Source organism: Arachis duranensis, chromosome 3, assembly GCF_000817695.3.
Source record: "Arachis duranensis cultivar V14167 chromosome 3, aradu.V14167.gnm2.J7QH, whole genome shotgun sequence".
Lineage (NCBI taxonomy): Eukaryota > Viridiplantae > Streptophyta > Magnoliopsida > Fabales > Fabaceae > Arachis > Arachis duranensis.
The window spans coordinates 132,056,723-132,080,229 of record NC_029774.3 but is presented as its reverse complement, the minus strand read 5'-3'; the positions used below and the strand labels follow the sequence as shown (position 1 = coordinate 132,080,229).

The 23,507-nt window shown below is 33.4% G+C and overlaps 3 protein-coding genes across 4 annotated transcripts; 2 read left to right on the top strand and 1 right to left on the bottom strand.

The window, feature by feature from the left end:
- Window positions 1–2,567: 2,567 nt before the first annotated feature.
- LOC107482047 (RNA demethylase ALKBH10B) lies at window positions 2,568–8,826 on the top strand. 2 transcript variants are annotated; one of them, XM_016102424.3, is made up of 8 exons: window positions 2,568–3,943; window positions 4,722–4,847; window positions 5,592–5,689; window positions 5,813–5,930; window positions 6,601–6,723; window positions 6,859–6,971; window positions 7,064–7,218; window positions 7,843–8,826. In XM_016102424.3, exons 1-8 carry the CDS (start codon window positions 3,316–3,318, stop codon window positions 8,525–8,527), a joined length of 2,046 nt encoding a protein of 681 aa, XP_015957910.1. In that variant the 5' UTR covers window positions 2,568–3,315; the 3' UTR covers window positions 8,528–8,826. The 2 variants fall into 2 exon arrangements, with proteins under 2 accessions (XP_015957910.1, XP_015957911.1); XM_016102425.3 differs by having other exon boundaries at window positions 2,570–3,943; window positions 4,725–4,847.
- A 2,841-nt stretch (window positions 8,827–11,667) lies between these two features.
- Window positions 11,668–14,673, top strand: LOC107482048 (uncharacterized). Its single transcript, XM_016102426.3, has 8 exons — window positions 11,668–11,878; window positions 11,949–12,075; window positions 12,142–12,217; window positions 12,296–12,368; window positions 12,450–12,545; window positions 12,717–12,767; window positions 13,246–13,608; window positions 13,970–14,673. The coding sequence occupies exons 1-8, from the start codon at window positions 11,750–11,752 to the stop codon at window positions 14,294–14,296; spliced, it is 1,242 nt and encodes a 413-aa protein (XP_015957912.1). The 5' UTR covers window positions 11,668–11,749; the 3' UTR covers window positions 14,297–14,673.
- On the bottom strand, window positions 14,490–18,037 carry LOC107482050 (purple acid phosphatase 7). Its single transcript, XM_016102429.3, has 7 exons — window positions 17,744–18,037; window positions 15,816–15,972; window positions 15,598–15,705; window positions 15,396–15,523; window positions 15,194–15,322; window positions 15,052–15,119; window positions 14,490–14,965 (listed from the first exon to the last, which is right to left on the bottom strand). Exons 1-7 carry the CDS (start codon window positions 17,966–17,968, stop codon window positions 14,746–14,748), a joined length of 1,035 nt encoding a protein of 344 aa, XP_015957915.1. The 5' UTR covers window positions 17,969–18,037; the 3' UTR covers window positions 14,490–14,745.
- Window positions 18,038–23,507: the final 5,470 nt, after the last annotated feature.

Here is a 23,507-nt window from a genome sequence, read left to right as displayed (position 1 = left end):
TTCATGATCGTCGGTAAAGTGTCGTCGAATTCAAGGTTGGTCAAATAGCGGTGGTTTTAAACTGCCGCAAAATTAACCATCACTATTTCTTGATTTTGCTGCGGTTGTGGAACTGCTAGTATGTCATTTTGCGGCGGTTTAAAACCGCAAATCCATAAAAACCGCCGCAAATTCCCGGTTTCCTTGTAGTGCTATTGTATGATTTGCAATTTTAATTTCTGTTGTAATGAGTATTGGACATTTCTTATTTAATTTATATTGATAGTAACATTTTATTTTGTTTAATACCTAATAAATTAAACGAAAAATGGGAGTTTGGTGTCCAATTCTTTCTTTTCATTTTATTCCTACTACTATAATCTAAAACAACATGTGCAGTTACTCGGTAAAATTATACAAAAATCACGTTCTGCAGCACAGCAGTTCCTGAATCCTTTTTCTTCCTATATCTATATATAAAAATCCAAGCTGTGTAATAATCCTGAGCCCATAACCTCCATCAAAATTTTTATATTCTCTTCAATATTATGATGCATTCAAACCATTCATCCTTGAACAACATTTGTTATTTTTAGTAGCGACTTTGTGTACTCTTTCGGTCGTCGCCCTTCGCCTCCTCTTAACAGCTTGCTTCTACTTGATTGTTCAGAAACATCATATGCATCGCATGTAGCTTCCTTTCTTGTGCCACTGCCTCATTAGAATTTGTTTGTGCCTTTGCACTGTAGGTTTTACACAGTAAATAAACACGTGAAAAGATCCTCTGAAAAAGGTGATGGATATTTTTTATTTATGTTTTTCTATTTAATTTATATGGTTAGTAGTAACATTTTGTTTCATTTAAAACCTAATAAATTTAGACCCTAATTTTCAAAAATTCTCTTTAACATCGTTGAATTGAAATATTCTCATTGTATAATTACCAACTTTAATTTGTGTGATAGAGTATACAAAAAATAGGATCTTTATTCATCATGAAGAGATTTTATATGGACAAGTCACATCCATTAAGCACTCAAATGATCGTAAGGTATTTAGATGTGAAAAATGATCAATTCCGTCCTAAAGAAGAAAATAAAGATATTATTGGTCCTGAAATACCATATTTCAGTGCCATTGGAACACTGATGTATCTTACTAATAATACACGACCTGACATATCATTCGCTATGAATTTACTAGCAATGTATAATTTCTCTCCAACAAAAAAATATTGGAATGGAATCAAACAAATCTTTCGATATTTTCATGGAATAGTTGATATGGGGTTGTTTTATCCATATGAATCCAACTCATAATTAGTCGACTATGCAGATGTAGGATACTTGTCTGATCCACACAAAGGAAGATCTCAAATAGGATATATATTCACATATGGTGATATAGCTATATCATGGAGGTTCACGAAACAGACGATAGCAGCAACCTCCTCTAATTATGCTGAAATACTGGCATACATGAAGCAAGTCGCGAGTGTTTTCGGCTCAGGAATTTTATCCAATATATTCTGTCATCATATGGACTGATTGATCATAAAATAGCTCAAACTATTCTGTTTGAAGATAATACAACATGTATTGTTCAACTTAAGGGTGGATACATCAAAAGTAATAGAACAAAGCATATTTATTCCAAATTCTTCATGATCTTCAAAATCAAGGAACAATTGATATCCAATAGATCCGCTCAAGTGATAATCTAACAAATTTATTTACAAAATCTCTTCTAAAATCCTTCTTTGAAAGATTGGTTCATCAGATTGGGATACGCTGATTTCGAGATATTAAATAATGTCAACAAGAGAGGGATGTTGTACTTTTTTTTTCTTGGTTAAGTTTTTTTCCTATTGAGTTTTTCTTGACAAGGTTTTTAATGAGACAGTCATCATTATAAAGGATATTATACTATTTTTCTTTCATTAAAGTTTTTTTTCCCATTAATTTTTTTTTTAGTAAGATTTTAATGAGATATAATCCTAAGTGGACATCCAAATAAGACTGTTGTGATAAAAATGGATATATGAATGCCCATTTATTATGGGCGACTCAAATTCTCAAAAATGAATTGCATTAAAGAAATTTGAAAATATGAGCGTAGTATGTATATAAATAAAGACCTCTGACATCACATAAATAGCAACAATAATAAATACCTCTCTCTCTTTTATATATACGTTGCTACATATATTAATAAATATATATAAATAATTTTTATTATATTGAAATAATAATATTAGCAAATATAATATTAGATTATTCCATTTATATATTTATTTTATTTTATATTTATTTTCACTTATTTATTTATTTATTTATTTTGCAACAATATTAAAATTATGAAGGACTTATTGGTTAAAAAACTGTCAAATAAAAAGAAAGAAAAGTGTACCTTGCTTAAGGAACAAAATATGTTATTCAGAGTTACCAAACACATGAAAGGTCAATCGATGACCAAAGAGAGAGACAAAATTGAAACGACATATTTGAGCAAGAAAAATACAAACTAAACAGAAGTATATAACGAATTTGTGTCTGAATTCAACACAGCGAGCAGATTGTAAAATAGAAGAAAAGAAAGCAGTAACACACAAAATCTGTTTTCCAGTGTTGCCCCTCTACCCTCAAATGACGAAAATCCCCACGTTTTCTTCCAGAATATTCTCCCCAAAATCCAAATTCAGCACCCACCACCAGAGTCTCAGATGCAAAAGACCAACAAACAAAAATTAGAAATAGAAATAAGAGAGAGAGAAAGTATGTGTTGTTTGTTGTTTTGAGTTGTGACTTGTGAATGTGTGAGCCACCATTTAGGACCATACATACATACACATACATAGTAACAATACACATACACATGCGTGCTGAATAAGCCATTCCCCGTAATTCCAAAATTCTACATTTAACCCTAGATCTTCATCTTCAAGCTCCTCCCTTTGCGTCACTCTAACTCAACAAACTCCCTCACTCTCAATTCCCTCCATTGATAGATCTCTCTAATTTAACATTTTTTGTTGCCACGCCGATCTTGTAGATTTCCACAACAAAACCCATTTTTTCCGAAATTCAATTCTTTTAATCCTTTTTTTCACCTGAATAATCATTGATGGGGCGGTCTTGTTTCTAACCAAGTTTGCTGCTTTTCGCTTTCTTCGTTCTGAATTCTGCATTTTATTTAGTGGGGTCCTCTTGAATTGCGCTTTTTTTGTGCGATAAAAACTGATTGTTTATTTTATTTTTTATTTTTTTACCTAGATCTAGTTTGTGTTAGGGTTATGCTCTATATTTGGTAGTAGTGTATTGTTGATATTGAGTTCTCATGGCAATGCCATCGGGAAATGTGGTAGCACAGGACAAAATGCAGTTTCCTAGTGGTGGTGGTGGTGGTGGTGCCGGTGCCGGCAGTGGCAGTGCTGGTGGTGAGATCCACTACCGCCAGCAATGGTTTGTTGATGAGAGGGATAGCCTTATTGGCTGGCTGCGAAGCGAATTCGCAGCTGCCAATGCGATCATAGACTCCCTTTGTCACCATTTACGTATAGTTGGTGACCCTGGAGAGTATGATATGGTCGTTGGTGCCATTCAGCAAAGGAGGTGTAATTGGAATCAGGTGCTGCTTATGCAGCAATACTTTTCGGTCTCTGAAGTGGTTTATGCGCTGCAGCAAGTGGCGTGGAGGAGGCAGCAGAGGTATATGGAGCCGGTTAAAGTGGGTGCAAAGGAAGTTAGGAAATCTGGTCCAGGGTACAGGCATGGGCAGAGGTTTGAGTCTGCAAAGGAAGGTTTTAATGCTAGTGTAGAGTCTTATAGTCATGAGGCAAATATCGCAATTACCGGAGCCCCCGAGAAAGGGACTCCATTAACTGAAAAGGGTGAAGAACTTAAATCTGCTGGTAAGGTTGGAAAGATAGATGATAAGAGTTTAGCATCCACTGAGGAGAAGAAAGGTAAATGGCGGATCAATCGGTCATTGTCTATTATGATAAACCATGATGAATTTGATATTTGAGTGAATAATGCTATTGCAGCTTTTTATATTCATTATAATCCAACAATAACAACATTGCCAAGGTCTCTTGTTTGAAACATGTAATGATAAAGACATTGGTGAATCCTGGTAAACTAATTAACTTGACGCCGCATAATATTGAATACTCGATCACATCACTGTGATTAGAATAAGTAGTTTTATTCACTTTTGCTTCTTTCAGTGCACGTGTTTGGCCCTTGAGATACTCCCATGCAGTTATATATACGTAGTAGATGTGTCACCTCTGTTTTGGGCTATTTTTTAGTTAGTTCAGTGGTGGAAATAATCAGATCAATTGTGCATGTGTTAACAATCAACTTGGGTACGTGGGAAGTTAGGGAGATATTTATAATAGACATTACTATGAGGCTAGGTATTAGTGAGATGTAGCTTTGTATATTGGATACTGAAATTTCAATACTAGGTATTGAATGTTAACATTGAAGGTGTCTATTCCTTTTGGTTGTTCCTTGTGACACTCTGCCCCCATTGCTTAATCAATGACAATGTAATGGAGGATAAGTTAACAATGGAATAAAGTTTATGTTTGATAATGATAGCAATACTTTTTTTTTTCTCTCTCTTTTTTGGGGTACAAATAGTTTAATGTTTAAATAGAATTTTTTATAAGAGCTTATACGGATGAATTCTATTTTTATGCAGTCTATAACTTTTTGCTCCCTTGATTGCTTTAGCAGATGCTATAGCAAAGAATCAGACCGAGGGCAACTTGAAGGGCTCAGGGAGCTCACAAGGATCCCTGCCAAATTCGGATTCTGAAGCTGTGGTCGTAAATGATGGACTTGCATCAAATTATAAAGGTTTCCTTTTTGTTGATTGTGATTTAAGTGTGAGTCTCTGTGTGTGTGTGTGTGTGTGTTCATGTGAGTATAGGGGGTTGTTGCGAACCCCAAACCCTACACCTTCATATATAAATGTAGGAGATTTTAGCCTAAACCCCAAATCCTTATATGGAGGAACTGCTAACTTTCACATCATTATATGAAGGTTACCAAGCTTCACATTTTGTTGCTAATTTTCTTTTTTGTTCATTACTACACGTCAAACTTTTATCTCACTTAATTACTTTTCACTTCTGGTTTCTCCCACGCGCTTCTTTGTAGTTTCTACCATCAGTTAAGTAGAAAAAATTGTCTTTGCAAATTTTATACCCTTGTTATTTATGTGTGTCTAGCATCACTTTTTTAAGTGAAGAATGTATCTTTTACTCAAAATAAAGTGTGAATTTACTTGTGTAGTAAAGCAACCTGTTAAAATTATGCTAAATTTGTGCATAAATTTGAGGAACTGAGAAAATAAAGCTCAGACTTTGTGCTGTTTTGTCTCTTTCAATTGCATCCATTTTACCTGTAATTTTGTGTGCTAAATAAAATAAATGTGTGCAGTTGATTCCCTGCTTGCATAAGAACAGACAAGAATATTGTCACGTCACTCACGTTTATAGGACCAGAGTCAGCTTATGAACATATTACACTGTCAAAGTTTTGTTTAATGTTTTGATTCCATTTAATTTTTAAATTAGTTGTTGTCCATTATGTTTTCAGGGAATGAGTCACTTTCTATCCAAAATCAGAATCAGAGTCAAAGTCTTTCAACATTAGCAAAAACTTTTGTTGGCAATGAAATGTTTGATGGGACGATGGTAGGGTCCTTTAATATTTTTTCAATTATTTGGATATGTACATGCCTTCTCATAATTTTCCCCTAACTTTTTGTCTTTTATATTCTATTTCTAAGGTCTGCCATTTTAATTTTTCAATTGTAGGTGAATGTGGCTGATGGACTAAAGTTGTATGAAGAGTTATTTGATGGCACTGAAGTTTCAAAACTTGTTTCACTGGTCAGTGATCTAAGGATTTCGGGAAAAAGAGGACATTTTCAAGGTAATTGAACTAAGTATGCTCTATATTCACACATAGAGGATTCTTCACTACCTTTTATTTTCCATGATCGATGACAATTGCATACAATACATGGAATGCTCAAAGCCCATTTTCTTCAAGTTAGAGTCTTCTTAAGGGGCAATTGACTTGGATACCATTTTCCTGTATCTGTTTCATCTTGGTAGTTGAATATTCATGAGCAATGAAGTAAAAATAGCTCCTGTCACTTTTGCTTGGTACCTAAAAAATGTAGAGTAGTACATGAGTAATTATCGTAATATAAAATTTCCAACTTTTCTAATATTCATCTCTATGCCTAAGAACTTAGGTTGTGGTCTTAATTCTAATTTTCTTTTCTGATAGTTTCCACAATTATCACTATGTTTGTAATGGTAAAAATATATTAAAGAGGCATGATAAGACATTATAAAACATATGAATTTGGAAATAAAATTCACTAAGGACAAATCAGATTAAGAGAGAAAGGGAAAAAAAGGAATACAATACTATTAGTGGGTCTTATCTATTCTTGAGATTTGCATATAGTTTGGTGCTCAAACTGATAACTTTGAGCTTTTGATACATATTTTGCAGATTAATTAAGGAAAATTTTTTATTATTTTTTAAATGTTTGTGGTATTGAATATTGCTAAATATTTTTCACAAGCAGGGAGTCAGACATTTGTGGTTTCAAGGAGGCCCATGAAAGGGCATGGAAGGGAGATGATTCAGTTGGGTGTTCCTGTTGTTGATGCACCTCTAGAAGGAGAGAATATGACCGGAGCCTCAAGAGGCATGTTATAACGATTTTTTTTTATACTAATCATTCTTATAGTTTACTCATCTTTCTTATTTTCAGCAATGATATTTTTCTTTTACCCCACTTGTAATAAATGATTGATTAAGTTCCACAAATTGAATCTGGCAGAAAAGAATGTAGAACCTATCCCTTCCTTGTTTCGAGAAATTATTGAGCGGATGGTTGCCTCACAAGTTATGACTGTGAAGCCTGATGCTTGTGTTGTGGATTTCTTTAATGAGGTTGATTCATGCACTGTTCCATTTTCTTTTTGTCTGGGTTTTATATTGGCGTCAGGTTTGCTAAGATAACCTGGTATTGCTACTGTTTATAGGGTGATCATTCACAGCCCTACAATTGGCCGCACTGGTTTGGAAGGCCCGTTCATGTTCTCTTCCTTACAGAATGTGAAATCACTTTTGGGAGAGTGATCACCACGGATCATCCTGGGGATTATAGGGGCACTCTCAAGCTTTCTCTTTCCCCTGGGTAATATTTCTTATCCTTGTCTGTTTGTATGATAATGCCTATGGTATTTGCAATTTAATGTCATAGTTTTTGGGAAGAGTTTCATCATTAGCCTTAAGCCAATCAGGTTGTGCAATTTCAAATGAGAATTGCCTATACAGGCTATACTATAAACTTTATCGGTTGTATAGGCTATGGTTAATACTTTAGACTTTGTTCAGTCCATTGTAGATAGATTTAGTTCATTGCCTTTCTCAGATTCTCTTTTTTTGTTTTGTTGTCAGTGGCAGATTTGTTTTGTGATTGCTTGATTTACAATTAGAAGCCTGCCAACTGTTTATTACAAGGAGTCCTCCTCTTTACTGAATGAGCTTTCTGTAGAACCTTTGTGATTCAGTTCCGTGGAAGTTAATGGTTTGTCTGTTAAATTATTAGAGATGATTAGGGCTTGCTGGCCTGATTTTAATTGTTATTTAGTGTTAGATTTGGCTCTTGCAGTATAATTGGGTGCAGATTCAATATGTGTGTGTCGGAGATGAGAGGAAATCATATAGGCGACTTTGTTTCAATGTTTACTTGCTCCAAATTTTGTCTTCCTTTACTAAGATTTGATACATTGAAACGTGATTTAATACTTTGCTATAGGTCATTTCTGGCTATGCAAGGGAAATGCACTGATTTTGCCAAACATGCTATTCCTTCTTTCCGTAAACAACGCATCCTTGTTACTTTCATCAAGTCCCAACCGCGAAGGTCCCCCCCTTCGGACGCCCAGCGTCTTGCTTCGCCAGCAGTATCTTCTCATTGGGGTCCACCGCCAAGCCGATCCCCTAACCACATGCGTCATCATGTAGGTCCTAAGCATTATCCTGCAGGCCAGACAACTGGAGTTCTGCCAGCTCCACCCATCCGTCCGCAAATTCCGCCACCGAATGGTATGCAGCCGCTGTTTGTAGCTGCTCCAGTTGTCTCTGCCATGCCATTTCCTGCACCGGTACCAATTGCACCAGCTTCCACAGGATGGACAGCAGCCCCTCCAAGGCATCCCACTCCTCGAATCCCTGTGCCTGGCACAGGAGTCTTCCTCCCTCCACCCGGGTCAGGTAATCCTCCTCCACAAGTACTTGGTTCTTTGACCGAAGTGAACCCAGGTTCGGAAACTCCAACCACTTATGAAAAGGAAAATGGGAATTCTAATCATAACAACACAACTTCACCGAAAGGGAAAGTGCAGAGGCAGGAGTGCAATGGGCATGTGAATGGAACTGAAGAAGAGAAAGCTGTAGAGACAGAGCAAAATAGCAATGACAAAACTGTGGAAAGCCAATGAAGTCAGGCGTATCTGCAGGCTATATAGAGAGAGCGAGAGTGAGAGAGGAAAAGCTTATCAAAGGTAAAAGGGTAGGCTGCGAACTTAACTTGAGTTTGAAGCAAATGTAAAGCGCGGCGACAAAGTACTGCAAAGCAAGCAATGGAGATAAGGGAAGGAGGAAGAACATTTTTTGTTCTCTTTTGATACATCCTTTCTTTGCTCTATTCCTTCCTTTTGTTTTTTGTTTCTTTGTTTACTTACTATATTATTAATTAACTCTTACATTGCAGTAAGGAAAACACCATTCTTATTTTTAACTTTTCCTATCTATATTTTTCTTAATGCATCTTGCTATTTAATTTATTTGTTGATGTTACCTTCTATGGATGTAAATTGCATGTTTGAGATCCGAAAACCCTTCTATGACTTGGACAAATTACAGGTAAGATTTTGGAAACCTTTCTCTTGGAATCAAAGTAATTAGAAGATACAGGGGTTTATGTGGGAATAAGATGGGTGTAGAACCAACCCAATGAATGCATTAAAAAAAAAGAACCAACTCAATGATATTTATAGTCTTGGTTCAGTTACTCTTAATTAGAATGCTTGAGAGTTGAGAGCTTCGATTTTGGAGCTTTTTTTCTGTTTTAATTTGTTGTTTAAAAGTTGAATTCTGAATAGTTTTTAATGGTTTCCTTACTTTTAGATAAAAGTTTATTAAGGTCAACATAATTGAGAAGGAACTATATTTTTTTACTTTTGAATTATAAAAATTCACAATATGCGTTTTTGACATCATTTAAAAAAAAAGTTCAAAGTTTTGAACTTCTCGAAAAATTAATTAGTTTTTTGAAAAAAGTAAAAATATATGACTTTTTCTTTTCGATAAGTTATTCTATCATTTTTTTAAAATAATTGACTTCAAAACAAAAAAATCTACTTTTATTCTTGGCTCGGTGAAAATATTTTTTGTTTCTGTTAAAAATATTGGCCTTTTACTACCATTTTAAAACAAATCACATATTATATATATTCCTTCCAGTTATTTTTTTTTATCATTTTACCACTCTATTTTTATTATTAAATTTGTATTTAATTGTGTGTCGTATGAGATCTCAGTTTTAATCTTATTTTTTTCACATGTGATTTTATTTTTATATAACTTGTTATTATTTTTATAATTAGTTATAACAAGTTCTTAACCCCAATAGAAGAGGAGGCTAATAGGAGTAAAAAAATTAAAAAAATAATAAAATATATATTAATACACATTTTATATTTATTTTTTATGTTCACCTACTATATCATGCACAATAGAACAACAAACACTAACTATATAATAATTTTTTTGGCATTGTCATCAAGATTATTGTGAATTAAGATTTTATTACTATTCACCACATACAAGAACACCATTATGGGTGAAAGTGAAGTAGAAGAATTAATTTCTAATGATATTACGTGGTAAGAACCAATGGTCTAAAAAATGGAACTAATAAGAGAGCAAATAAAGAATTAATTGCCTAAACGATTGTAATATAGTGATTAGGTTATGTAAACATTCAATATTGAAAAGTATTTGTTATCATCGTTATTTTAATTTTCATTTTCTTGTATAAAAAAATTGTATTTTTTGAGTTACTTATCCAAACGCTACAACTTTAAAATAAGTACTTCTATAACTAAAAATCCAAACACAAAATAACTCATTTATAAGTTATTACTAATAAAAGTCCTTGTACTTTAAGTTTTTTTTGTTCCAAAAGAGCTTATTTAAGTCGTTTACCCAAACTGAACTTTTGTCATTTATTGTGCAACCGATTTTGATTGAGTTTTCGAAAAAGAGCAACTTTTCTAGTTGTGAAACTTTGTAAATTTGGTGGCTCCTTCCTGGCACTTGCCACCAAACTTCCTTCATCCTCTCGTACACTAATTCTTTGAAGTAGTTTTTCAGGTAAAATACATCTAACCTGTCCACATCAAGATCATCCAAACAGTGCTTATTGTCAAGATAGTATGTACACCTCCTATCTTTACCTTTGGCAAAATTTTTCCCATAATAAAACATTATATCTTTTTTTTGGTGACTAATAAAACATTATATCTAATACTTTGGCGTCCATTTGTAACATAACAAAAGAAGAAAATAATTTAAAATGCATACAACCCAAAATCAATAAATAACAAACACACACTGCATGATCAGAGATAGCTCCTATTTTATTAAAAAGAAACAAAACATCCAGTAGCAGTTCGAACATACCAACAATAAAATCCTAACAACATATCATTTCCAACAAAATCTTAATGCAAATGATAAGACAAACTTAAACAATCCCTCGTCGGAAGAATAAAAAATGAGCCAAAAAAATTTTTTGAAAAAAAAAAAACTGACCATCAAGATAGCTTAAACGGTTTCCCACGCTTTGCTTCAATGCCTTCCCACAAAACTTCCTCCAACTCTAGCGCAACAAATGATAGAAATCAGCAATCAAGCAGCAGTGCCCTAAGCTATCGCCATTGTCTCTAGCTATGGAGGAAGAGACTAAGCATTGAAATTACGAAGAAATTAGGAAGAAGATGTATCGAATGACCAGCCCTTTATCTAAGCAACCATTTTATTTTACTAGGAGCAAAACGGCGACGTTTTTGTTTCAAAACATTTCACCCATGGAAAGACGTCGTTCAGTAGATCCTAGGTGGTAGTGGTTGTGCCACATCAGCAAATTCGTTGCTGACTCACGCCGAAATTTGAGTGAAGGACTAGTATGTAGTCCGGAGTGTAATCTCGAGGATAAAAATAGTGCAATTAGAATTTCAGAAATTAAATTGATTTACGAGCCGAATCTAAAGAGACCACTATAAAAATTTAATCGTCTATATTAAATAAAATATCTCTATCTTTATTCGGTTTCTATACATTAAAATTACTCTTAACCGATATTTTTACAAGACTTTGTTAGACACCCAATTTTTATATTACTAATATATATTTACAAAAAATTAAAATAAGAAAATTTATAAATGAAAACAGAAATAATGATCATTAAATTTATAATTTTATTATATTTTATTAATCGAATTTAAAAATAATTAAATTCTCATTTTTTTATTTTATCGATTTAATTTAGAGAAATTTGTTCCTTTTGGGGTTGGGGTTCCCACTTTCGATAGCGAGGCTGACTTCATAAACCATGAAAGCCAAGAGCGACAAGATTAAAGTGGAAGAAGCATGAGAAAATGGATGAGATTCAGAAACAGAAACGGGAAACTGAAAAGAAAGTAGGATTAGGAATGTGTGAGGTTTGCTGTGGTTCGCAACACCCTCGTGTGATGGTCCCCAACTTCCTCTCCCCTGAAGAATGCAAGGTTAGGTTCCCTTTTCAGATTCTCTTGTTCGCTTCTTCCCATCCCTTCCCTTGATTTATTCCATTGTCAGGAACTGGAATTCATACACAAGAGTAGCAGCACTGTTGGCTATAGACCCAATGTCTTCTCAACCACTCTCTCCCATCTCATTGCCACCAACTCTTCCCACTTCCTCATTCCCTTCATTCCCATCCGAGGTACTCTCTTTCTTTATCATCTTTCCCTCCATCGAAATTTCCAACCTCAATCAAATTTCTTCACAGAAAGGTTGAAAGACAAGCTAGAGGAGTTTTTCAACTGTCAATACGAGCTCTTTGTTGAATTCACCGCTCTAATCAGGTTACTACTCTATCTTGCTTGTTGGTTGTTACTTCTTTTACAATCTTTACCTTATTGTATTTATGAATCATCAAACAGCTGGAGCAGAGGTGCAAGCATTGGGTGGCATAGTGATGATAACAGACCCTACCTCAAACAGCGGCACTTTGCAGTCAGGATTCCACTTTCCACTACTCCTCTCTTTTATTGAACTTAATTTAATATTGTTGCTGACAACTTTTGTTCATCAAAGGTGGTGTGCTATTTAAATAATTATGGCAAGGATTTCAATGGTGGACTCTTTCGTTTCCAGGATGGCCAGCCAATGTCAATTATGCCAATGGCTGGAGTGAGTTTATTCTCTTTCACTATTACCACTTGTGTTTTTCTTTTCTGGTCAAATGGTTTCTACTGCTAAATAAGGAGAGTGATTTCTCAAAATTTCGTTATTGAAATGATTCAATGTAGGAGGAAATGTTTTGCTTTTTAATTTATTTTACCCTTTTTTATCTTTTAACAGGATGTTCTGATGTATACTGCTGACCAGCGTAACATTCATTCTGTTGATGAGGTATATTCAATTGTGCTCCTTTCTTGCATGCCCTTACTTACTTGGTCGTGTACATAATCAGCTGTTTTATTTCGATTTAAATCTCCTTCTCCCGGACTCCGTGTCCTCAGAAGAAAAGGGATAGAAGAGAAAACAGGAAATCATAACTGTCATCTTTGATAGTTACCTGACGAGAAACCATATTAATTCTCGAAAAGAGTACTTACTTTAGGGTACCATTCTAAAGATTCCAGAATTATTTTTAGCGTTTTGATTCCTATCTTTAATATATTTTAGTTTCATCAATAAGTTAGAGTCAATGAAGTCTAATGTGGTAATTAGATAAAGTAAAAGTTTTGTTCTTAGATTCTATAAAAGATGAAGAGAAAATAATGAGTGGGTAAAATCAGGATTGAAAAGAGTAGGAACTAAGAAGTTTGTAGTTATCTAAATTATTGGCCGTCTTAAATCTTTGTTATGTGATATTTTTCATTGACAGATAACTGATGGAGAAAGACTAACGCTTACTTTATGGTTCACTCGTGATGGTTCCCATGATGAGGATGTGAAGCTTGTTTCTCTCCTTTCACAACACCTATTACATAAGGACATGGCTGCATCGTATCTTCCTCTGCCTGCATCCTGTGATATGTATTGTTTTTCGCAGGATCAAGCTTCCAATGACCAGTTTGGCTTTAATATATGTTGGGCCAGACTTCATATTCTTGGATATGGCATTTCTATATCCGAAGACGGTGCCTGTGACTCAGATGTCTCTGAATTACTGGTGAAGCCAGTGCAGTTAGTAAGAGGAGATGAGTTGTTAGACCATGAATTTGTCAATATTTTGCATGCACTTCAGGTATTTATAAGGATCCTTTTGGTAGATTTATTCATTTATTAATAAAAGAAGGAATTTATTAAGAAAAAGAGATGATGATTACAAAGAGAGAAGAAAGAAACCCATCAGTTTATTCGAAGTCTGGCCGTTCATCAATCCAGGAAATTCATGCAATTTGATTTACAGAGAGAATACTTTACATCAACTAGTGCTTTCTGCATTTTTATTAGAATAGTACTAACATGTTTTGGTTTTTTGAACTAAAATATAGTCCTTCATTTTTCACTAACCTCATTTACTACAGTTGTTTATGCACCGCTGATTTCATGTAATTTATTGTGGAAACTTTTTGGCAACTACTGACTCGAGTCCTGCCAAACAGGTCATCCATTTCTATTGTTGGCAAGGATCTGCCTTAAAGACCAAGGCATTGAATGTGCACACGAACGTGCTAAAACTTTCAGATAAGGACAAGGAGAAAATCAACTGTCTGAAGTCTGTACTTTTGAATGATGAAGATTTGGTATTGAAGGTTTTCGGGAGTATGCCTTTGGAAGAAAATGGAGGCATTTGCTTTGACTGGACAGGAATTGTGGCTGCAATTGCTGCTTGGGAAGATTATGTGACGAAGTTAAGTAAACAAATTCATTTAGAGTTGCCTTATTGGAGAATGCATGAATCTATATATACGGTGCAACTTGATGAGTAGTATACATGATCAACCAATCCAGGAAAATGCAGCACCTAAACGTTGTGCTTGGGCCTTGGAATTAGAAAAAGACAATGATGAAAAAAGCGGAAGATAGTTTGTGAAGCCTTGTTTCATAGCATTCCGAGTTAATATGCTTTTGCGGAATTTTATAACGAAGTTTCTTAAAGAGAGATGAGGAATTATACTCAAGTTTATCCCAGAAAGTATCATAGTATTAAAATATTACAAGTACACGATGGCAACTACTAGTACATATACTTTATGCCTTTGTTGATAGAATCCCGGTAGCTCTGGTTTTGGCTGTAATATTATAGCTACTGCAAGCTCATTAAGACTATTTTCAAATTCATTTCTCTTATTTTGTTTTACAGATAGTGAACCAGTGCAACAAACTTTCAGCCAAAGTGATCCCTGTCCTAATGTGTTTTTGCATGCTTTTAGCTTATTTATATTGAGGCTGCATGGTTAAGCTTTTTGGATAAGCTCCACGTATGCAAAACCATGCCATAAATATCATAGAACACTATATCTGCTTTGCTTTCAGTGATTTGCAAAGTCATGAATCCTTGTCCATCATAATATAACTTCAATTCCTCTTGGTCCCATGGCTTGATATCACCCTTCCATGCCTTTGATCCACCTCCGCTTGTTAGAAAGTGAATTCCACTGCATATTTTTGCAGGTCATATAAGCTTTGATTTCACAACACTGGTGGCATTCTAACTAACTATTTGCAAGTATGTTATGCTTACCTCTCTGCATCAACTATGTGCTCCAAGCAATGGTCATGTCCATTTATGTATGCATCAACATTTCTTGCCTGGACCAACAATGAAGAAATTGATTAGAACAATAACTAAGTAGGCATTGGCAAAATATGATTTCATTTATTACCTTTAGGATGGGAAGGAATTGCTGCTCAACCTCTACAGTATTACCATGATGCCCAGCACTCTTAATAGTATGATGACCCACCACTATCTTCCATTTTGCCTTGGATTGCCCCAATGCAAAATCAACATCCTGCAAGAAGAAAGGATTACAAGAGTTATCAAACCATAACCTGTCTGGACATGTATGCATGATAGTAATCAACCTCCAAGAGTCCTGAAAGGTAAGCTTCGCGAGGAAGCACGCCACTCCAGTCATAGGTATGGTCTTCTGGGTCCGTAAAGTAATCATCGCGAAATGGAGTTGTGTCCACAAAGAAGAATTCCACAATACCTGATAAACATGAAAAATGTATCATATATATGTTCATTTTAGTTTCAGATTTTGGTTGTTGGTGAATAGTATACCTGCATCAAGAATGAAAGATCTCATGCAAACCCATCTGCTATCTTTTTGTGTTAGAATGGGGCTCAGTTGCGCCTCAACATCACCTCTGTAGTCATGGTTCCCCAAAACTGCCACATTTCAAGGGGAAAACAAGCTTAGTTAACAGCTAGTACTAGACTACTAGTGTTTTCACTTTTCAATTGATGTTGATGAATGGTTGATTAGGTTAATTGATTACCATTGTACCATATCTTTTGCAAGCTTGGGGCAGTGTAGATGTTGACAAATGAATCGTAGAATGCTGGATCATCAACTCCTGTTAGGCCATCATCGTAAAAGTTGTCGCCCGTCGATATAACAAAATCTATGTTTTGCTTCTCTCCCACCTCTCCCATCTATCAAATTCATAGTCCAAAATGAGTTACTAGCTCTCTGCTACAACATTAATAAAGAAACTTTTTTTTTTTATTTGCACCTACAATATTTTGTTAGTGTTTTTGCACTGATAATACATTATATTGTTTTGATGGGTACTAAAACAAAAGCATTAATCATAATTAAATTATTATGCAATGTTCTTAAGTATATAAAAGGAATGTTTTCTTTTTCCTTTTGAAAAAAAACTATTATGCATAATTAATATGTAGAATGAATGAATTGACATCGATTTATCATGGCTTGGAGGGGATGAAGTAAATAAATATGTTGTTTTTTGGTAATTCATGAAGACGAACTCCAGTTGAGATGATCCATCTGAAAATTATATTGGAATTGTGCTTTTCCTATGCTCTTTATCATTGTACTTATAGCAGCTACATTTTTATGATTTATTGGAATAATGCTACAAAAAGATTAAGCAGGGGAAGGTGCATGTTTGGCCAAATCATACGGTTATTGTGCTGTGGTTTTACAGAAACCAGTTGTATGGCTGTGGCTGTGGCATGATTCATATTTGTTGGTGTGGGTCTACTCTATATTATTAAAATGATTGACGTGTTTTCAATGGTAAATATAAATAGTGATTGATTGATATGCTAAGAATATGCCTGGAATATGCTATACCCAAAAGGAGCCTAAGCCTTTTCTTTTTTTGGGAGCTTTCAGTACGCACGCAATTAAGAATTAACTACTACACTTATACAATTAACAAAAATCAAGCAGTTTTATGGCAGTTTATTGTAAAATTATTTTTCTTAGAATAAACTAGCAATATAATTTGAATTTAAAATTTCTTACGTACTATCTGAAATTTATTATCTTTTATAAAGTTTATGGTAGTTGTACACTTGTAGTAACTAGTTATCTTCATTGGCACCAAAAAAAAATCTTTTCTTAATGACTTGGTAGCAATAATCTCTTCATGTTTGAATGGTTAGTAATATTAATGAACTTTGCTAGATAGACAATGATTTTTGTGAACAATAGTTTTTAAAATTGGTCAAATAAAATAAAAAACACTACATCTTTAAATCACCTATCTAAATCTTAATATTAAGATAACTATCCGTATACTTAATAAATTAAACATCTAATATATTCATTGTTCACACTATTTAATATTTTTATTATCTACTTATACTTTTCTAATATTAAATTAGTCTTCTCGATATTTTCATCTATCGGTCCCCCAAAGAGACTTAAAAAGGCTTCTCTCATATTCTTATAACTTATAACAATTAAAAACCAAAAAATAGTAAGCCTCACGTTTCTTGGAAAATGTGTCCCAACAATTTTTTTATTCCAAAAAATAAAATCCATACCTTGGGACAGCATGATAGCCAACCAACTCAATTAGAACTGCCTCTTGGACCTATTAGCTCAGCCTATTCTGGGCTGTATGTGGCAGCAGTGAAAACTAAATCTAAAATACATCTATTCTTAGAATTCATCAATGCCAATGACCAATGAGCTTATGTATGTTTCCAAAAATATTGAAGTGCTTTTGAATGATTTTAACTATTAATCTTAATTGTATGTATTATAATAAATATTAACGGTCAAGATCATTAAAATCATAATATTTTTAATAACACTTGAAAATGTTCAATTTTTTTTTTTTTTTTACATGTTGGTATGGTTGTACACATGAGGATTAAGATTTATACTAATTTGTGCACATGCATATGTATATAATTAATGATAAGATATAGAGAGTAGCTAATTAACCTGATAAGCGACCAAGGACTGGTTATGGGTTCCTTTTCTTCCCCAGTCTCCGACCACCAGAATGTTCAGAGGTTGATCTGCTTTTGTTGGAGTGTGTTTCAGCTTCTGAAGCTCTGCTATGGAAGGACTTGTTCCCAACAACAATAACACCACCATAACAGGGAGCAACACGCGTTGTTTTAAACTCCAAGCCATGTTTTTAATAAGCACCTGCAACTCAAACATTCAGAGAGGGAGAGAGCTTTAGAGAGAAAGAGAGAGAGAAATTATTGGAAGTTTTGTGAGACAAGTTAGTTATCATCTATATATAGTGTTGACAGTTTTTGTATAACATACTGTATTTAATTTATTCGAGAGAGACAGAGAGAGAGTAGAGAGTAGAGACAATCGCTCACGAAAAGGATTACGTATAAGATTCGTTTATCATCCATCGAATCTTTGGATCCACGGTATGCCTTTCATTATAGCAACTCATAATATAATATAACAATATAATAATGATAGAAATTTTATCAAATATGTTATGCATCCACTAATTTTTCAAAAAAATTAAAATCAATTTAATAATAAATTTATAAAAATAATTTTTTATACAAATAAATTATTAGATTTGTCTTTATTTTTTTTTTAAATTTAGTTGGGAAGATTATATACATTCAATACAAATTGAAAATTTTAAAAATAAAATTAAAATAAAATAAAATTTTAGAATATTTTTAAAATTTTTGATAAATTTTAAAGACAAAAAATATATTTTACTTNTTCGAATTGGAAGAGAAATAAGGAAATAAGATATTTTTGGATTAATTTTATTACAAAAATACTCTCCACGTATTTAATTTAATGATAATATTAGAAAGATAAAAAAAGTAAAAATTATTTTTTAAATATTTATTAATTATTTTAACAACCAACTATTAATAAATACAATAATTAATGAATATTAAATTCAATAAATTTTAACTATTTTTGATTTTTTTTTATTATCAAATATTTTCGTTAATTTAATTGTACTAGTTAATAGACCACTTATACCGAGAGAGGTAATATATTATGTATCTTTTATTATGCTTTATATAGCAGTAAAATTGTAGGACCTATCACTATTCTATTTCAATGGTAGATGGTTGTTTTTCATGTATATGTACTTATGTAGCATTATTGGTGAGAATTTATTTTTTTTTTCTTTTCTTTTTTGTTTCATAGAGTAGTGAGCTGATGAGAAGTAGATATAGAGGTTAAAGAAATAAAGATCTTTGTCTGGTATGCTATTTTGGTGAAAATATGATACAAAGAAACAAAGGAATGGAGTTTCGGTGAAATTTCGGTTTGAGAGTTTCTACTTAATTTAAGAAATGAGAAATAGAAAAGGAAACCTGTCCGCGTGTGTGTGGGGAGGGTGGGAACTGGGAATTCCATAAGTGTAGATTAAACAATTATTGAACGAGAACCATAACGAAAATTTGGTATTACCAAAGCTTTTCTTTAGGGGGACATTATTGTAGATATCCACCCATTAACTTTTCAAGGTTTAAACAACCTGCTAGCACCGCTCTTGAATCATGTTTGTAACTACTTTTATATTCAAAATAAGATATTTGTATTATTTTTTAATTATTTATTTTTAATATAAAATTAAAAAAATAATTTACTTAAATAAAATAATTAAAATTTATATTTACGTAAATATAAAAATTCAAAATTAATTACATATGTATCCTATTATAACTCTCTATAAACTGTAAAATTCCTATTATTTTTTACAAATACACATAAACCGTAAAACTCTTACTATGATTTATGAACAAGCAAGTATATATATAAATTGTAGAACTTCTACCACGATTTATGAAGAGGAAAATTTATACATAAACTATGAAACTCTTACCACGGTTTATGAAGAGCTAAGTTCGTACATAAACCGCCTTACTACAACCACGATTTATGAAGAGCTACAGCTCTGGGTGTCAAATTCACCAATAAGAAATCTTTGAGTGTATTTATCCGTTCATCGAATACCTTGTCAAATCTAAAAATCAGTATATTGCAAAAGCTTGGGGTATTTGGGACCAAATAGGCGAAGAAGTTATTTTATAAGATCCCTATCGTGGTTGTGTCAACCGGTATGAAGCATGATACTTTGTAATAAGGTCTGATGAAGATCTGCTGGTTCTGTTTCATTGTCATAGAAGTTTTTCGGAGGTCTAAATACACGAACTGTATGCAAAGTTGGAGGACGATGTCGACAATTATGGGGTATCAGCTCCGAATCCTCAGTCGACTCCCTTAGAGGTGCTTCTAGTTAGATGGTTGTGGTTGCACCAACTCGTCTGTTCGTTGCATCTCCATCCTTTGGGGTTGATTTGAACCGTACGGATGAAGATGGTTCTGTAGCATTGAAAAATCATTTGTTTCGGCAGTTGGTAGTTGAGATGGCTAGTTCTCTTGTCATGATTCCTGATTATGTAGGGTTGTGTGAACATGATCGAGTTGAGAATACAATGCGAGAGGATGATTCAGACGAGGAACCTATCAATATAGTTGGGGACAATGATGAGGATACAAGGAGCAACCCACGTACACAACATGACTCATCAAGTTCCAGCAACAACAATATCCTCTGCACTTTTCAAGCCTAAACTTGGAGGCTATGGGGCAACAGTCGGACGCAGATGCTACCTTCAGTAAGGGGGTCAAGATGGAACTGCTCCTACAAAATTTTATGTTGGCAATTATTTCAGAATAAAGAGGAAGTTGTATTGAGTGTGAAGGATTATAGCATCCGTCGAGGTATTGAGTACAGGGTGTTAGAGTCAGATCATTTTAAGTATGAAAAATGCAAAAAAATCAACAAAAGTTGCAGATGGTTGATTCACATCTCACTTTGTGCACGAAAGGGTACTTGAGAGGTTAAAAGGTATAATGGTCTGCACACTTGCTTAGCTACCTCAATTTCAAGCGATCACCGATAGCTTGATTACCACGTCATTTGTGCGAGATCTGTTGATTAGAGCGGATGATGCGGTTACGATAAAGGTGTTGCAGGAAGCAACAGAAGCAACTTATGGATTCAGGCCTACTTACAGGAAGGTTTGGATGACAAAGTAGAAGGCAATAGTATAGATATATGGAGATTGGGAAGAGTCCTATGGCGAGTTACCATGTTGGATGCCTGGGGTCCAGTCCACCATGGTCGGCATTGTTGCAGTGTTGAAGACTTCTCCATTAGAGTTGGGGATCAGGTTGATAAATATACAGTGTACTTTCATCATCTTTTCAGGATATTTCCTCCTTGCATTGCGGTCTTTCGACATTGCAAGTCCTTCGTGAGCATTGACGGTACCCACTTGTATGGCAAGTATGGAGCTACTTTGCTGCTGGCTATAGCGCAAGATGAAAACTCGAACATCTTGCCGGCAGTATTCGCACTTGTGGAGGAAACAAATGTGGAGTTGTGGCCTTTTTTTGTCAAACCTACGATAGCATGTGATACCACAAGAGTGTATTCTTGTTATCTCTGACATGCATAACTGCATCAAGATTGTCTTGGAGGCCCCTGATAGTGGTTGGCTATCTCCGCGTGCTAATCGAGCATTCTGCATTCGTCATGTGGTGGCAAATTTTTTGTTGAGCTTTAAAGATTAAGACGCAAAAAGACTATTATTGAATGCTGCATATGCGAAGATCGAGACAGAGTTTGACTATTGGTTTAATATTATGCAGACTGAAAATCTAGCTATGTGTGATTGGGCCAGCAAAATGGAATATAACAAGTGGACCCATCATCAGGATAGCAAAATACGGTTTGGCCACATGACCACCAACATCAGTAAATATATTAATTCTATATTAAAGGGCACAAGCATCCATCTAAGTATATCATGATTTTCAATGTCGATACCCATGATAGTGGTAGAAAGACCTGAGTGCCGATATTTTTAAACACCTGAGAGCTGGTACCAACAATGAAATTACTGTCGCTGATCCCAGTCCTAACATCTCCAACATCCATACTCTCAATATGATCTCCCTGGTCTATACGAGTAGAACAATCGCTGTCTCCAATTTATTCATGACTACCTCTCATATTATATCATTTAGCTCTATCTCGACAAACACGATGATCGCCATTGTCTCCCCGTGATCATTGATTTCATCCTCATTCATCATGTCGTCTAGCTATCATCACTCTCGATCAGAGACACGTGTACCAACATATTCATTATAAGAGAAGTGTTTCATAAAAAATGAATGAATCATGTTAAAGAACATATAGGGAGTTGCTTGAAGAAGTGGAAGGAGCCGTTTTAGAAGTTCTTGGGTGGGTCCATGATGGCTAACGCTTTTCATTGTATCATGTCCATTCAGGGACGGATCTATTTTTATGGGTGTGAGAGCAAGTCTCCACTACAATTTAAAATTTTATTAAGTAATATATAATAATAATATTTATTTATCTCCACTAAATTATTAAATTTGACTCCATAATAATTTTTTATTCAACTTTTGACATTTAATAGTTAATTTGAAAATTTCATATTAGATGTCTATTATAATAATCAATTTTTAAATTTAAATTAGATTGGTATTCTTTCTTAGAAATCGACTCAAAAGAATATTATCTATCCATTTATGTTTCTTCTTTTAAAATTAACTTTAGTTTTTTTTTTCATAATAACTACACCAATTGAATGAACTTTTTCAATTATTAATATCATCAAAAGCTAATTATATGAAAGTTGAGTTTTAAATGATTGTTTAACGACATATACAAAAAAAAGACATTTTGATTATATTGTCAAGATTTCAAATTAAAATATGAAATATAAAAAATTAAATTTTAAATTATATATTATTATTTAAATTACTATTTTAATATTTTAATTTGTAATTAGATATTTTAAAACTTAATCATATTTTATAATAACAAAATATAATTATAACAATTATGCTATATATACATAAAACAATCACTTGTACAGAATAAATTTTAAAATATAAATATTAAAATATAAAATACACATTAAAAATAAGTTAAATAATACTACTAAAATTTTCTGTATCCATCACTCTGTCCATCACTATATATCTTCCATTTTGCCATCCAAATCTTTGAGGAGCTTAGCAAGATAACGCTTCCTTGTTAAGATGCCTCTCCAATCATAAACATGGACCTTTTGGTGGATGAAGTATTTTTCAACAAAAGAACTTGTATGTGTCTGCAAAGAAAAGAAGGAATTTACATTTTCTGTCAATAGATAAATAAAATCAGAGAGTATAAAAAATTAATTTTTAGTTAGACAATATTAGTCAATTTTAGAGTTTAGATATAATTTAGAATTTAAAATTAAGAGTTAATGATTTAAGATTAAGATTTAAGATAAATAACATAATTTTTAAAAAAATTTAATTAAAATAATTAAAAAAATTAGCTATCTAACATTTCTTATAAAATTAACTTAATATATATAAAATTCTACTAGTTTCTTGCATTACCTGAATTGAAAATGTATGATCTGAAGCATATCTATATGTTGTCCTTGTATTTTTGGACGGGGCTTAATTGTAGCTTGGCATTTCACTTCCTCTATAGTCATGATTTCCCAAAATTACACAAGGAAAAAAGAATTATTAACATACATATAGTTAACCAATCACAACTGTCTCATGTTTCATGCAAAAATTAGAAAATAAAAAGTGTGGTTTTTTTTTTTTTCTTTTTTTATTAAAATAATATTTTATATGGTACGTCTATTTTTTTTTT

Bases quoted from the DNA above. Each gene is read 5' to 3' on its own strand.
- LOC107482047 (XM_016102424.3), top strand. From the start codon at position 3,316: ATGGCAATGCCATCGGGAAATGTGGTAGCACAGGACAAAATGCAGTTT. The intron at 3,944-4,721 runs GTAAATGGCGGA...TGATTGCTTTAG, and splicing joins ATCCACTGAGGAGAAGAAAG to CAGATGCTATAGCAAAGAAT. The intron at 7,219-7,842 runs GTAATATTTCTT...ACTTTGCTATAG, and splicing joins AAGCTTTCTCTTTCCCCTGG to GTCATTTCTGGCTATGCAAG.
- LOC107482048 (XM_016102426.3), top strand. From the start codon at position 11,750: ATGGATGAGATTCAGAAACAGAAACGGGAAACTGAAAAGAAAGTAGGA. The intron at 12,369-12,449 runs GTCAGGATTCCA...TGTTCATCAAAG, and splicing joins TCAAACAGCGGCACTTTGCA to GTGGTGTGCTATTTAAATAA. The intron at 13,609-13,969 runs GTATTTATAAGG...CCTGCCAAACAG, and splicing joins ATATTTTGCATGCACTTCAG to GTCATCCATTTCTATTGTTG.
- LOC107482050 (XM_016102429.3), bottom strand. From the start codon at position 17,968: ATGTTTGAGTTGCAGGTGCTTATTAAAAACATGGCTTGGAGTTTAAAA. The intron at 15,973-17,743 runs GTTAATTAGCTA...TGAATTTGATAG, and splicing joins AGTCCTTGGTCGCTTATCAG to ATGGGAGAGGTGGGAGAGAA. The intron at 15,524-15,597 runs GTATACTATTCA...CATGTTTATCAG, and splicing joins ATCTTTCATTCTTGATGCAG to GTATTGTGGAATTCTTCTTT.